Source organism: Enoplosus armatus, chromosome 17 (genome assembly GCF_043641665.1).
Source record: "Enoplosus armatus isolate fEnoArm2 chromosome 17, fEnoArm2.hap1, whole genome shotgun sequence".
Lineage (NCBI taxonomy): Eukaryota > Metazoa > Chordata > Actinopteri > Centrarchiformes > Enoplosidae > Enoplosus > Enoplosus armatus.
The window spans coordinates 8734217-8748061 of record NC_092196.1 but is presented as its reverse complement, the minus strand read 5'-3'; the positions used below and the strand labels follow the sequence as shown (position 1 = coordinate 8748061).

The window sequence follows — 13845 nt, the reverse complement described above, 5'->3', positions numbered from 1 at the left end:
AAAGAAATCTCCCCCTCCCCCCAAAAGCTTCCAGCCACTCAAACCTTGTAATTATCCCCGGTCATGTAAAAGTTCCCCCTTGGCTCTTAAACGACCCTCCAAGCCGTGTATCACCCCTTGTAACTATTATATCCCCTCCTGCCCCTTGTAACTTTAATGCCTTGTAAGTACCTCCTCTGATCTAGTAATCTGCCTGCCATCCTGTTTCTGTCCCACCCAGGGCATTGTAACTATCTTCATGAGCTTTGTAACCCAGCCTCATAACTACCTCCCTCCTCTGTATCGATCTTATATTCACCCCGTAAGCACACTGTATCTCCTCCTATATTTACCTCAATTGTCCTGCATCTGCCCCAGAGTTACGCCTCCTCTTCCTCCACTTAGTTTGTCACCTGTAAAAACCTCCACCTTCGTCTTAAAGCAAAGCCCAGAGCCCCAACATACATCAAGTGTACCAAAAAAAGAACAGCAGGTACAGAAATGTGAATGAACAACACTGACTTGCATTTCCACATGAAAGCTGTCTGATTTTTCTAACAGCCAATCAGCAATCCATTAACATTTATGCTATGGACCCTGTTTAAATGGAGTTAATGGATGCAGATGTCAGGTGTCTATGACAGTGTTTGTGAGTGAATATAAATTCAATGAGACAGCATACAGAAGTCTTGTTTTGGCTTTAAGATTGTAGTGGACGAGTTTGGGTTTGTTAAAAATGTGAGGGTTAGCGAAGGTACGACAGCATGGAACAAATGGAAAGTCAAAATTACATGTCGAATTCAGTACAGAAGTCTGGGCTTTTTTTGCTGTTACCTAAAATATTTTGCATCCAATCTAGCAGTCACCTCTATTTGAGGAGTCTCCGACTGTGTGCGATAACAGACCCCAAATGACATAATGAAATATCTGGTGCCGCTGCCTGATGCAAATGAAATGGCCAGAAGAGTCGTGCTGGAGTCGTGTGAACAAGGTTATTAAACCAGTCGAAGAAGAGCGTAACGTGTCATGGCTTCAGTCCGACACGCATTTCTCTCGTCTGATTGGCTGTTTGATCGGACTGTTCGGTGTAAAGCAGGTGAACAGTGATGTTGTCGTCATTACGTGTACAGGGATTATTGTTAATCTCCAGACACACTGAAGCCCATCCTCTTTGTTCAGTATGGACATTCATGCATTGATCTCTATCTGTGTGGATTAAATATTAAACATATTTGTGTGCTGAAAACAACAACGTACGGTTGATGTGTGGATGTCTTACTTACGAAACACAGAAACATAACAACCGACTAAACATTTTAAAAAAGGATTTCCTGATCAGATTTATTGTTTTTTTACATTTCTAATACAATGAATACAGCATCATGGTGTTTTAGAAAAGCCTGAATGTGACAAAAACTGGACAAATCACAGATTTATAGAACAAAAGATATCGCGCATTTAATAAAGTGCAGTTTCTCTTTCATTTGGAAACTGAGCCTGACATGATGACATTACAAAACCACAATCAGAGCTATATGCTCCTCAAAAGCTTGTAAGCATCAGCAAAACTTCTACCATTTACATTCAAGTAGTCCCAAGTGACAAACTGTTTTACACACTTTTTGAATTTAAAAAAGGTACAGGAAACTGAAAATCATGAGTGTGTAAAAAGGCAATCATTGTGTTGGTGATGTTAGATGATTGCTCCCATGTTGTTGGGTTTTCATTGCAAGGACTATTACCGGAGAAACATGTATATTTTGGCTGATTTTTCACCATACAAATTGCAAGGAGCTTATTCCAAGTAACAAGATGTATTTGCGTGCAGCGTGAATTTCAGCAGAACTAGATCCAAAACAAACTATTTCTGTTATTTGATCTTTTGTGTAACTTCAAATGCTTTGCCCAGCACATTGCCTGTATGCTTACATATAAAATTTCCTGTACTTTCAATAGAAATTAACCTTTAGGGTGGATTTAAATGCAGCTCTTTTCAATCCCTGATTAACATTATGAATCAGGACCTTTTATTGCTCCACATTGCAAGCTTATTGCTTAAAAACTGTAAACATGAGCTCATGTTCTGGACTAAACAAAGACTACAATGAAAACTGTAACAGAAGCAGATGCCGTCAGGTTACTGATCAAATTACTGCTCACTTAGTGCGTGTTTTATTTTGCAAATTCATTTCACCTCAGAAATGTAGTTCAGATAGATTTTTAAAAAATGTAATTACACTTCATCTCCCATGCGGCTACAACCTACTAAAGCCAAACAAATATTCATCTGAGGTATGATGTGATCCATCAAAAAAACCCCACAGGTTTACCTACAGGAGAGGTGTACACACACACACACACAGCATAATGTGGATCATCAGTTGTAGATCCAATGGCTGCTGCCGTCCTCCCAGCAGTGAAGCTCGTTCTGACGAAACCACAGAGAGATTTCCTTCTGGGCGCTCTCCACCGAGTCGCTGCCGTGGATCACGTTCCTGCAACGCACAGCCGACACAAACATGTTCAGGACCTTCACACACACACAGAAACTGAATCCGCCCTGGACAGAAGCTGAAAATGTTATCTTTCATCAGTCAGCTTCTTTTTGATCATTTGGTTCATTTTTATCCAGGGATTACAATTCTGTAGCTACTTCCAGAAGCAACAGCTATATTTAAAAAACATAAAACATAAAAGATGGAACACAATTTGATTGTTTACACTGTTGAAAGTGGAAGTTTGCGACAGGTTTATCACATCGCAGTCATGTGAGCTTTCTACATTCACACTACGGGGCCGTCCTTCCTAAATTCTCCAGTTAGGTTTGTTTCACCAGTTTGAGCAGACAAATCACACCTGTATCATTCTTATAAGCCTTATTTACAGCTGACATTTTGACTTGTTATAGTAGGTAAAGCACAGACATAAATAATAAAATAAAATGATGGCTGAATCCCATTAAGCTGCTTCAGTTTCAGGGTCATGGTATTGTGCATGCTGGCTCGCCATCGTTAATGTTATCATTAACACCTGTGCTTTTCCTACTATGACAAGTCAAAATGTCAGCTGTTCTCAGGCCTGTTCTCCCTCACATTTTCCTTCAGGAGGAGGAGGAGAACTGAACCTTCAGGTGATCTTACCTGCCCACTTCCACACAGTAATCTCCTCGGATGGTTCCAGGCAGCGAGTCTGCAGGGTTGGTCTCTCCCAACATCTTGCGTGCCGTCTTGACCACGTCCAAACCCTCCCACACCTGAACAAACGCAGGAATGCACATGACTACAGCATGCACAACAATACTACAAGATTACTCCCTTGTGTTACATCTGATCACTACACCTCTACATTCATGACAGACTGATGTGTCAAATGTAAACTATGATTCATTATGTGAGTTAAACCGAAAGCCCTCTGGATTTCTGAAAGCCTTTAGTATCCTATGGTCAGGTGTACAGTATGTGGGAGAATCTCACCATCGCTACGATTGGTCCAGAGCTCATGTAGCTGATCAGTCCCCTGAAGAAAGGCTTACTCCTCAGGTCCCAGTAGTGTTCCCTAAGAAGATCCTCAGATGCCTGACACACAAGACAGACACATATTCAATTAAAATGTAAAAAACATAATTTATTATATTTAGCCATGATCATTTATTTGGAAATATGATGGAGAATAAAAGGTCTACACCCCCAGATACCTGCACAAGTTTGAGGCCCACCAGTTTGAACCCTCTCTTCTCGAAACGACGCAGGATTTCTCCCACCAGTTTCCGCTGCACGCCATCTGGTTTCACTGCAATGAAGGTGCGCTCATTCACGCCAGTCCAGCCTAGAACCAGAGAGAACATTTGGCAAAAATTAAGGTAAAACCAGTAAGTGCTAAAAGTGAACGTCAACAGCCACCACACACAAGCTAGAGCAGTTCTCATGCACTTTGGCGTAGACTGGAGGAGGCTGCATCATTCATTCAAGACACAGTGGCGAAAAAACATTTAAGTGTGTTGTAGTAAACCTGGAGACAGAGACTATACAAAGCTGACACAACTCAGACATTAGTGACAGCTGTGTTTACTTGTGCAGAGTGCATTTATTCTCAAATCCATGTAGAAAGTCAGCCAGTGTCAAACACAGTTTGTTTTGCTTGCAGTGGATACACACATAAAAACAAAAAAACCTCATGCAGAAGTACACACACAGGTTTGAACAACAACTACATGCGTCTCCACACATGTTGTCTGTTATTTGTTAGTTTTTAAGAGCCACTGTAATCTGGAACTAAAAAGACCTGTGGGGGGAACATGTAGTCCCCTCAGCCTGCTTACATGTCTGCAGGGCCTGAACTCTGCACTTTAACTACAGTTTCTGCAACAAACCTCTCAGCCACAGTATCCTCAAGCTCACTTATTTTCTGCCTACGTCGCGTCTCACCAGATTCTTCAATCCGTGCATGTTTAACCACCAAATCTTCAAGTTCATGCAGATCTCGCCGTGACCTTTTTTTCGGCCCCATTGCAGTGCTCCTCCTGCGGCAGCCTGTCAGCGCTCACAGGCTCCACAAAGGCACCAATGGCAGCGCGCTAACACGAGCTAATAATAGGACGATGAATCAACTTATTTCACAGTGAGGAGGACACATGGACTCCGCTGCTGGTGGTTGCACAAAGTAGCTGCTAAGGGTGTAACGTTAGTAAAACGCAGACAATCTGAGTATTAATAGTCACACTCTACACTGCTTCTGTTTAACATAGAATTAGTTAAAGAAAAAAAGCTCTCTCAAAGTTATTGAAGGCTTCATGACACCATTGATTCACCAGTTAACTCTGCTCCTCTTGTAGCTAGCCGAGGACCGGTGAGTCTGCGTCTCCTGCTCACACATGGTGGAAACTGTGAGCACTTTATCACGTGTCAAAGTCAAACTGAAGATCGACAAATGATCCATGAAGTATAAACTGATGTAGCACCAACCTGACTGAAAGAAGTAGGCGAATATAGACAGAAACAGACAGATCATTGTCGCCGGCGGGCGGAGCAGACTGGAAGAAGGGTGGAAGGAAGGAGGACTGACGTACGAACGCGCGTCCCCAAAGCGCGGGCACGTGGTGTTCCGGGGCTCACGAGGAGCGGCACCTGTCCAGCAAATTATATGCAAATGTGTGTACGCCCATTTCCGACGATAAAAAACGAAAACGTAAAATGAAAATAATTATGGTAAATCAAAATTACGAGATACTGAGTCAATATTAAGCAATAATAAGGCAATTGTTTACATAGAAATGTATTATTATAAATGTATTTTTTTTTTAAATCATATGTAAGATTATATACAAGTTATTACCATGAGTGCTCAAGATCAATGTGTGTGTGTTGTAATGTTGACCAAAATGCACTTTTAGGCTGTTAGGATTTATCAGGCTTGTCATTAGCACAGTGGTAAAAGGGAGTCATCCTTTATAAAATCACGATAGCTGCCATTAACGCTTTGTTTTTGGGTGTGTAGGGCCTTTAACGTCAAAGTAAACCTTTTTTGTCAAATCTGCTGCTACTCCCTTTTCTCTGATGGTACAAAAAAGGTGATTTCAAGGTGTTAAAGTATCTGTCCCCAGTCATATCTACATGAAGTGTTTACTGTGCATTCTCAGTGCTGTAATTACCTTAATGAAGTATAAAAGTAGTATATACCATAGGCACAAAAGCATCAAAAAACACTGGCAGCAGCTATATTTGATCTCAAATTTAATATTTACCACATCACACAGATACATATTACATACAGGTCTGCTTCAGATGAAAACAGCAGAGAACTCATCTAAGTCCAGGACTTAGATATAGGGATATTGAGGTGAAGGCTTCCAGTGTACTTAGACAGAAGAAGTTACGGCTTGTGTCAACACTGATCTGGTCCAAAATATCCAAGATTTTCATCTTCAGAACCACTAAGTGTTACACGGCCGTCCCCCCTGTCCTCTGCCTGTCTTGTTCCTGCTTACGGAAATAGTCTTTGTTGAGCAGGACATCCCTCTTTGAAGGCAAGGCCGGCTCCTCGGCCACTACGCTGCCTGATGCTTTCTTTTGCTGGGCCAGCAGCATGGCGCGGAGCAGGGGAGGATAGGGGACGTAGCGCACAGGGGGCTCAGGGAGCGGCTCAAAGTCCTTCAACTGCTGCTCCATGTGTTTGGGAACCAGGCGCCAGTCATGGTACATCACCTTGTCCACCTCCTTGACCTCACTCTCCTCTTTACCTGCCAAGCACAAAATGCAACAAAGTCACTAAATGCAGTTGTTTAGAGAATTATTATCACTTGCTGTTTACTATTATATATCCTGTTTTTCTTTATACAGCGTTGGTCTGAGTAGAGTCTAACTGTACGATAACGGGATGTCAAACTAGAACTGTCCTTTTCCATTTTTTAGACATTTTTCATGAGCAAATGAACAAATAAAAGTAGTCTAATCTAATTTAAGTCTAAAATACTTCTATCACCCTATTAAACATCCACCATGTGTTATAGTGTAATTACAGAGACAGATGAATGAGATAAATGTTGATATATTGTTGAGCCCTAGTTTCAAATCAAATAAAAAGGGTCATATCTTACCTTTGTAGGTGAGGATGCCCCATGCTCGGCCATGATCCATGTTCTAGAAAACACAGGAATCAGGTGTAATTTGGTTACTGGTATCCTATCAGACCCCATGCCAAACCACACTTAGACTGACAATGTGCGGACTTGACACTCAGCGCACGGATGTGGCCAGCTCTCACCTCAGATGTGTAGTCCACCTTGACCTTGGTGACCTGCCAGTAGCTGGGCTCTGAGTGGTCCTCCAGCCAGGACTTGCGGGTAAAGAGGCGGCCCACTCCGAACATCCTCATGCCTGCCAGGAGGGAGAAGAGGCGACTCTCCCTGCGGACATCCTGCCAGGCCAGCACAGGCAGCATCTTCCCCGTGAGAGGCCGCCTCAGCGTCTGATAGTCCAGGGCGTACTTCACGGACTCCCGCGGCCGAGACTTCAGCTCTCGGTACGCCCGGATCTTTCGAGCCATTTCTGCTATGAGTTGAAGTCGCTTTTTCTTCACCATGACTGTCTGATGTTCAGCAGCTACTCCACAATCCTCACTGACACACACACGGGTCAATGTTTATCCTGCAACAGATTATAGTGATGTATGTACATCTGAAGTAGCTCTTCGGTCTGTTGGTTACAGAAGGAAGTAATTCATGTAAACCTGTTAGCATGGACTGTCAGTGGAGAGCACAAACAGTCCTGATGTAACAAGGCTAACCTGAGTGTGTTAGCTAACTTTAGCCTTAGATGCTAAAAACACCTTCTAAAGTCGTCTCGTACACCGGCACCGACTAATACACTTTAATTAACTACTACCTGCAAAAATCTGGAATTAAAAATACCTGATTGTCCCTGATGAACAGCATCAATTCAGTTGACCTCCGCAAGCAAGGCACACTTCCGCTCGTTTGGTCCGACCGCAAAGAGTTCCCCTTTGAACTGCCAGTGCGCATTTTGTTCCGTATGAGGTAAATTAAGCAGAAACCGTGAGGTAGCACATTAATGATAACGATAACAGGTGTCGAGTTATTAGATAATAATGGATATTTAATAACATATAAGGGTGTTCCATATAATTTCTAAATGTGCTATTGTATTTGATGTACTCTCATACTTTAATAAATGATGGCAGTGTGTTGGCCTTTGTACTGATTTAAATTATTAGTCAGATTAGATTTTCAGTATTTAAAAGAACTACTGATACATAAATACGAACATGAATAAAATCGAATTAAAAATTACGAATGCAAAATACAAATAAATGAATACACATAATAATAATAATTATAACGATAATAATACATTGAAATTTCCTTGATACCAGTTTCCTTGGTAATTAATAAACAGATCCAGTCCTTTGTGCATATTTAGCATTCAGTTTATTTTCAGCTGAAAATCATGCTGATAAGTTATACAGAAAAAGGCGAGTAAAGGCCTTCACATACAGTATTATTAATATGACATGGTATAGAAGAAACACTTACAATTTCCCTATTTACAGAACAACAGTAAGAAAAAGTGCATGGATGCATCAATGTGAAGACAAATACTGTGAAATAAGACAAAAAAATACATCTGCTGGACTACAACTAGCCTCTTGGTGGTTACATTACTTAATCTATAGGGATACATCTGATAAATTATGACGAAACTGGACAGAATTAAGTGTGTCATGTCACACTACTCATGACTAATGAGCATGGTCCTCTGGTACCATCATCGCTGTGTTAGGGCCTCCATAATCTCATCGTAAAACACCCATTCCTTCTGAAAAACATCATCACATAAGATGCTTGTATTGCATAGTACCATAAGTCTCTGAGTGTGTCTACTTAAACCAAGACCTTGAGGAGTGAAAACAATCAAAGACTGGTGACTGAGGCAGCAGTTGGCATACTGTGTAGCTTCAACACCTGGGTCAAACACTATTTTAATAATTGTTATGGTTTGATACTCCAAAGAAACTAAGTGACCCAGGGTTAACGTTCCCCTCCTCAGTCATTCGTGATTAGTTAATACTTAAATTGATCTTAACACCACTCAGCCCCTGTAGACTTGTGTGGCTGTAAGATGTTTGTAATTTGCTATTTTCCCAGACGAAAAGGAGTAGAAACGTTGAAAACCACTCCTGCAGTAATCTCCACCTCTCTGATGTCCTTTCATGTGCTCAGTATGTCCTAAATCCACAGCTTCAGTCAGAATTGTGATTGTCACCAGACAGTAGCATGACGTGTAAACTGTGTTTTTAGCCATATTTAAAAAATTATTGTTAGAAACACACTGAGCATACACAAAGGTAGCCAAGGGGTAGATTGTACTGCAAGAGCAGTGCAAGAGGTTTCTAAAACCACATTGAAACTAATTTCTGCTGTTCTCATCAATGGAATCCATCGGATTCAAGCTGACCACAGCTGGTGATCTCCTTTAACAAGGAACTTTATACAGCAATCTTTTAGGCCAACAGGGTCTGAGTGCTAATAGAGTGCGACCTTAATGAATTACAGTAAAGAGGAGTCGGTAAAGGAAGTAATGGAACAAGGCCTTGGGAAAACCAAAAGAACACCCTTGCATAAGCAGATCAGTACAAAAAAAGTTTAATATTAAAACTGCTCATAATCTCATATTTTGTCAAACTAACTTTTTTAAAGCTCTAAAAAGCGATAAGGTGTAACAGCGATGAAATGTGACTTAAAATGTGTGGCAGTCTTTTCCGAGTGACATACTTGTCTCGTGATCAGATTTAAAAGAGCTAAATAGCAATTTTTACTGCTTACATCTTTTAGAAAAGACAAAATCCATTGTTTTTACATACAAGTAGCATAAGCTTTTGCCATAAAAGTAACACATATTTGACTTTTTTTCCCTCAAGAAACAAGAATGATCTGATGAGGAATCATGAAAGACGAAAAGGAACATTTCCATTTTTGGAGGACTAAAAGCTGCAAAGTACATTCAGGTTCCTTCCACCTCCTTATAACATTTTCTAACTAGTTTTTGATCTGTCTAAACATTTTTCTGCCTCAGAGCTGTAACTTGTGGGTGAGAAATAAAGAATACTCTATGACCTAGGGCGGACTGTTCCACTCATGGGACACAGCCTCCCACCGATTGTTACTTTGGCAACCTAACAGAAAATTGCAGATAACAGTAAAACAGGTAAAATATTACTTTGATAATGCATTCATAGCATGTAGGTTGAGAACAATATACATTATTTGCATACAAGATGAACACAGAAAATATACAGGCTCTCATTCTTGAAACCCCCTTTTTGCAAATATACCATGATGACCACCAAAATTTGGCCATACTTGACTTCAGTGTTACACTGTACAGTCCACTCCTGCACCATTTCACTAATCCCCACACGCATGGCAACAAGTTATGTTAGCTAACAAAATAACACCACATATTTTCACTTATTACTGAAGCTGATTTGGATACTGAATGTATGATGAGCATGTACACATCTGAATGGCATGAGAGAAGATCACAGTAAAAACGTGCAGGCAGGAATACTGCCATCACAGTTTTCCACCTACGTACCACTCCGATCCTGGTTATTTTCTTCACTAGTGTGTAACATTGATGTTGAGGAAAGATTGAGGCTGGCAACACTAGATTAGATGCCATAGGACAGTAACGTCTACCAGTGTTGAAGAGGAGGTAGGATTCGAGCCGTGCAGTCATGTCCAGCGGCATCTCTTCCTCTGACAGGCTTCTGGGTCAGACGTACAACCCTCTGAGTCACTCTCGGAGGAGGACGGTCCAGCCAGGGGGGGGGCAGGCAAACGTGAGGGGCGCTCAGGCCCATCTGGGGTTTCTTCTGTGGTGCCACTATTGAGACTGAGGACCCAACCCAGTTTGTTGTTGAGCAACTGACGAAGGCCTGGCGGCAGTGGCAACACGTCCAGGGTGTCTATACAGTCCGGTAGCAGTTGGCGAAGGCGAGCACAGCAAAGGTAGAGCAGGGAGGTGGGCGCAGAGCAGGATCTGATCACCTTCATGCTGCTCTTTGCTGCTGTGGAGCACGCCATCGGATAAAACCTCTTATTTTGTAGCTCTGTTGCAGCAACACCTAGATCGAGAATGGTGAAAAAACTTTTTATGTCCATGAGTCCTACCTTGTTACAATACCACACTGTGGGTCACATGTACTAAAGTTTTCAAAGAATCCCCACTAAATAGAGTACACAGGTATGCTTCATGCATTTGTTAAGGTTCTCCAATTTGTTTTTATAAAAAAATGATTATAGAGATGCTTCAGATGCAATTAAGGTTTGTTAATTTGCACAAAAGTGTACACAAATCAGTAGGGATGCACTGATACGCCAGAATGTTGATAGAGGTATACAGTATCAGCCTCACAAATCCAGTATTAGTTGGACTTTTTGATACAGAAGAGTACTCTTGTCCGATCGTTACTCAGTATTGGCAGAATATGAGAATCGTATCAGAAGACAAAAAGTTGGCTCGGTTCATCCTTACAAATCATAAAAATAGGAATCAAACGACCAGCGATGTGGTCAACAGTGGACTTCGCTTGCCAGTACTAACCTATACACTTGCGATTCTTGAAGAAAGTGAGCGTGCCGTGCCACGTGTCCAGGTGGACTCCAATGATGGATCCCTGTCCGAACCGGGAGGAGAAGTTCATCTTGTCGCCTTTATGATGCAACAAGCCTGACAAAAAGAAGACAACCACTGATGTCTAACTTAAAAAATAACCATTGTGAGCAGTTACCACTACATCATAGCATGCTGTGTTGATCTTACCAGTGTAAGAAAGACCCCAGCTGTCTGTATCTTTTCCCAACAGGCTGCAGAATGTGTGTCTGTATTTGTCTAGATTGACATCACAAGAACCAATGCCAACCATCTGTATAGAAATAGACAAATAAACTTGAACTTCCACACAAATTTCTAAGCATTAATTAAGCAAAACATTTGCTCTGGATTTCTTTAGAAAAATTAGTTAACATAATAAGAGCAGGTCAGTGTTGGGAGACAAGGAGATAAGGTTTACCATGTCTGTTCCGTACACTGGGGACGTCATCTTAATCTCCCAGAAGTGCTGCCCTTCAGCCAGCTCCTTGGAGCCACGGATTGCTGCTGTGCCACAGCTGTATTCAGAGTGGAAGTTCACTTTGCGATTGTCGCAGCTCAGTAACGTTGCTGTGGACCGGCTGCTGGCATCCCAAACCCAGTCAAACTCTGAAACATCAGAAGTCATTCAGTCATTTATTTATTCACAAGAAATGTAATATTTTTTGTTTTTTGTTGCACACAAAAACGTTATTTGTAGAATCTGTAAGTGAACAAATCAAAGAGCTCAATAAAAGATAACATGATTGGCTACAGTGTTGTAACTCAAGTGACATCAATGCAGCAGTTGTCGTGTACCTTGGTCATCCTCTCCACAGTGGCAGTCCTTCACTTGGTGAAAACCTCGCAGACGAGGGTTGTAGTTGGACTCAGCCTGGGAATCACAGCCACAGTAGGACTCTCCAGTGACAGGCACTGCACTGGGAACTGGAGGCACCATCACTGCTGAAAAGTCCGCCTCAGAGTCTGAATCGCTGTACTGGGGAGCAACAACATAGAAAGAGAGAACAAATTCAAACATCAGCAGCATTGCTTATGTAACAACACAGCACTGGTTTTGATGATAAGCTGCTATAAAGCTAAAATTGGGCACTGGATTGGAAAAAATATGCATCTCCAGTATTTGATAGTAAAATAATGTTGCACTCCTTTCTGGAAAAAAAAAAGATTAGATCTGATACAAAGCATGCAAACAACTGAAACTTTAGCTTCAAGTATCAGACATAAGCATCGACAAACACACACTGTTTATAATGGCCAGAGGCAAATCAGAGGGTTTAAGTTGGACAAGGTTCCTTGACGTGATTTTTGTCTACTCATGGTGACACATCCTATCTCCTGCCTGGAGTGTAAACAAGTTGCATCATATGACATAAAGATAAACTTAACATGTCCACTGACACTTCATATCTGTTCAGAGCTTTAGGTCCAGGGGAAAACAGCAGCCCTTGTATGCTTACCTCTAGGCGGTCGTAGCTCCATTCTTCACTTTCAGAGGCCAACACAAGCGCCCTGGCATCAGCATCCCGTCTTATTCCACCCCAAACATATCGCCATGCACGACTGTTCCTGCTTCGTCTGGACATGACAGCTACAGAGTCTCACCAGTGGAAGAGGCTGCCAGTCAGTTCAGGTTTCAATCCAGATGCTGGAAGAACAGCATCAGTCCAGCTGCTGAAAGACAAAGTGACAACATGATTATCTTGACAGGCACAGACACTGAAGGCTTCTGTGGCAGTTAACCTGGGTAGCTTTTTACATGGCTGCTTGTAGCTTTGTGCACTACATGTCCTCTGAATCTTTTTGAAAGGACTCACACTTGCACACCCTGTATGACATACTTTCTTCATATTATCCTGGTGTCTTATTTCACCAATAACAACACAACACACATCATCTTAACTACTTAACTTAGCGTCAATAAATTGTTAGTAGTCTGGTCCCAGTCCACAGATTATTGCCATCATCAGTAAAATTATTATTATCCTTTGACGTGCGATGCTGTTTTCCTAACTAGCTTCAGTTAAGCACCTAGCCTAGCTAACAGGAGCAGCTAACGCTAGCCACATAGTAGTCAGCCCGTTGAACCGCGCATTTTATAACATGTTAGCAGGCTATAACAAGGTCAGAAGCATCACTATTCAAGTCAGACTGCTGTTATACGCGTGTATACAGCTTAGTACACTGACAGGTGTCGTTGACTAACGTGCGTTTACGGTTTATTAGCCATGTAATAAGAAAAGTGTGACCGGAGGTGGAGTACTCGCCTGGTGATGCGGATCCAGACCTAGCGTAAAACAGCTTGTTAGCTTCCGTTAGCTGTGTGTTGCTATCAGCGCTGGATAAAAGGATATCATTAACGTTACCTGGCTGTTGTTCACAACCAGCCCTCACGGCAAATCACTGACCACACCACAGAGACGTTGTTCCTTGAAGCCACCTATTGCTAGATAGTGAACACACGACAGATGAATGAGTGGCTAGCAAAGCCTCCTTCTCCCATGACCTACTTTACATTAGTCTGACCGTAAACAACAACAGCCAGGCAGCAGCCTCTCTGCAGCAGGAGCCCACAGCACCGTCTCCTTCACAGGAAGTTTTCAGTACAAATCAAAGGCTCCTGGCAGCAGAGCTACGAGGAACCGAAGAACGAGTGGGGTTATTTATTCAGGGGTGGAAGAAGCACTTAGATGTTTTA

General features: G+C 42.0%; 3 protein-coding genes across 4 annotated transcripts; all 3 read right to left on the bottom strand.

Moving 5' to 3' along the window:
* Positions 1–1316: 1316 nt before the first annotated feature.
* Positions 1317–4999, bottom strand: nme3 (NME/NM23 nucleoside diphosphate kinase 3). Of its 2 annotated transcripts, none has more exons than XM_070922449.1 (5): positions 4941–4999; positions 3674–3804; positions 3453–3554; positions 3120–3232; positions 1317–2474 (listed from the first exon to the last, which is right to left on the bottom strand). In XM_070922449.1, exons 1-5 carry the CDS (start codon positions 4984–4986, stop codon positions 2357–2359), a joined length of 510 nt encoding a protein of 169 aa, XP_070778550.1. In that variant the 5' UTR covers positions 4987–4999; the 3' UTR covers positions 1317–2356. The 2 variants fall into 2 exon arrangements, with proteins under 2 accessions (XP_070778550.1, XP_070778549.1); XM_070922448.1 differs by lacking the exon at positions 4941–4999 and adding an exon at positions 4404–4485.
* Positions 5000–5691: 692 nt separating this feature from the next.
* On the bottom strand, positions 5692–7444 carry mrps34 (mitochondrial ribosomal protein S34). The gene is made up of 4 exons (XM_070922447.1): positions 7385–7444; positions 6739–7121; positions 6572–6614; positions 5692–6214 (listed from the first exon to the last, which is right to left on the bottom strand). The coding sequence occupies exons 2-4, from the start codon at positions 7054–7056 to the stop codon at positions 5916–5918; spliced, it is 660 nt and encodes a 219-aa protein (XP_070778548.1). The 5' UTR covers positions 7057–7121; positions 7385–7444; the 3' UTR covers positions 5692–5915.
* A 2348-nt stretch (positions 7445–9792) lies between these two features.
* spsb3a (splA/ryanodine receptor domain and SOCS box containing 3a) lies at positions 9793–12781 on the bottom strand. Its single transcript, XM_070923727.1, has 6 exons — positions 12608–12781; positions 11946–12126; positions 11569–11756; positions 11319–11421; positions 11100–11225; positions 9793–10620 (listed from the first exon to the last, which is right to left on the bottom strand). Exons 1-6 carry the CDS (start codon positions 12731–12733, stop codon positions 10229–10231), a joined length of 1116 nt encoding a protein of 371 aa, XP_070779828.1. The 5' UTR covers positions 12734–12781; the 3' UTR covers positions 9793–10228.
* Positions 12782–13845: the final 1064 nt, after the last annotated feature.

What these genes read in the sequence shown, in the direction of transcription:
- nme3 (XM_070922448.1), bottom strand. Translation starts at nt 4,485, where the DNA reads ATGGGGCCGAAAAAAAGGTCACGGCGAGATCTGCATGAACTTGAAGAT. An exon ending in TGCACGGATTGAAGAATCTG is followed by an intron (nt 3,805 to 4,403) that starts GTGAGACGCGAC and finishes CTCTGGTTCTAG; the next exon opens with GCTGGACTGGCGTGAATGAG. An exon ending in TACTGTGTGGAAGTGGGCAG is followed by an intron (nt 2,475 to 3,119) that starts GTAAGATCACCT and finishes TGTGCGTTGCAG; the next exon opens with GAACGTGATCCACGGCAGCG.
- spsb3a (XM_070923727.1), bottom strand. Translation starts at nt 12,733, where the DNA reads ATGTCCAGACGAAGCAGGAACAGTCGTGCATGGCGATATGTTTGGGGT. An exon ending in CTGTGGAGAGGATGACCAAG is followed by an intron (nt 11,757 to 11,945) that starts GTACACGACAAC and finishes CTGATGTTTCAG; the next exon opens with AGTTTGACTGGGTTTGGGAT. An exon ending in CTGGGGTCTTTCTTACACTG is followed by an intron (nt 11,226 to 11,318) that starts GTAAGATCAACA and finishes TCTTTTTGTCAG; the next exon opens with GCTTGTTGCATCATAAAGGC.
- mrps34 (XM_070922447.1), bottom strand. Translation starts at nt 7,056, where the DNA reads ATGGTGAAGAAAAAGCGACTTCAACTCATAGCAGAAATGGCTCGAAAG. An exon ending in AGGTGGACTACACATCTGAG is followed by an intron (nt 6,615 to 6,738) that starts GTGAGAGCTGGC and finishes TGTGTTTTCTAG; the next exon opens with AACATGGATCATGGCCGAGC. An exon ending in GGGCATCCTCACCTACAAAG is followed by an intron (nt 6,215 to 6,571) that starts GTAAGATATGAC and finishes TGTGCTTGGCAG; the next exon opens with GTAAAGAGGAGAGTGAGGTC.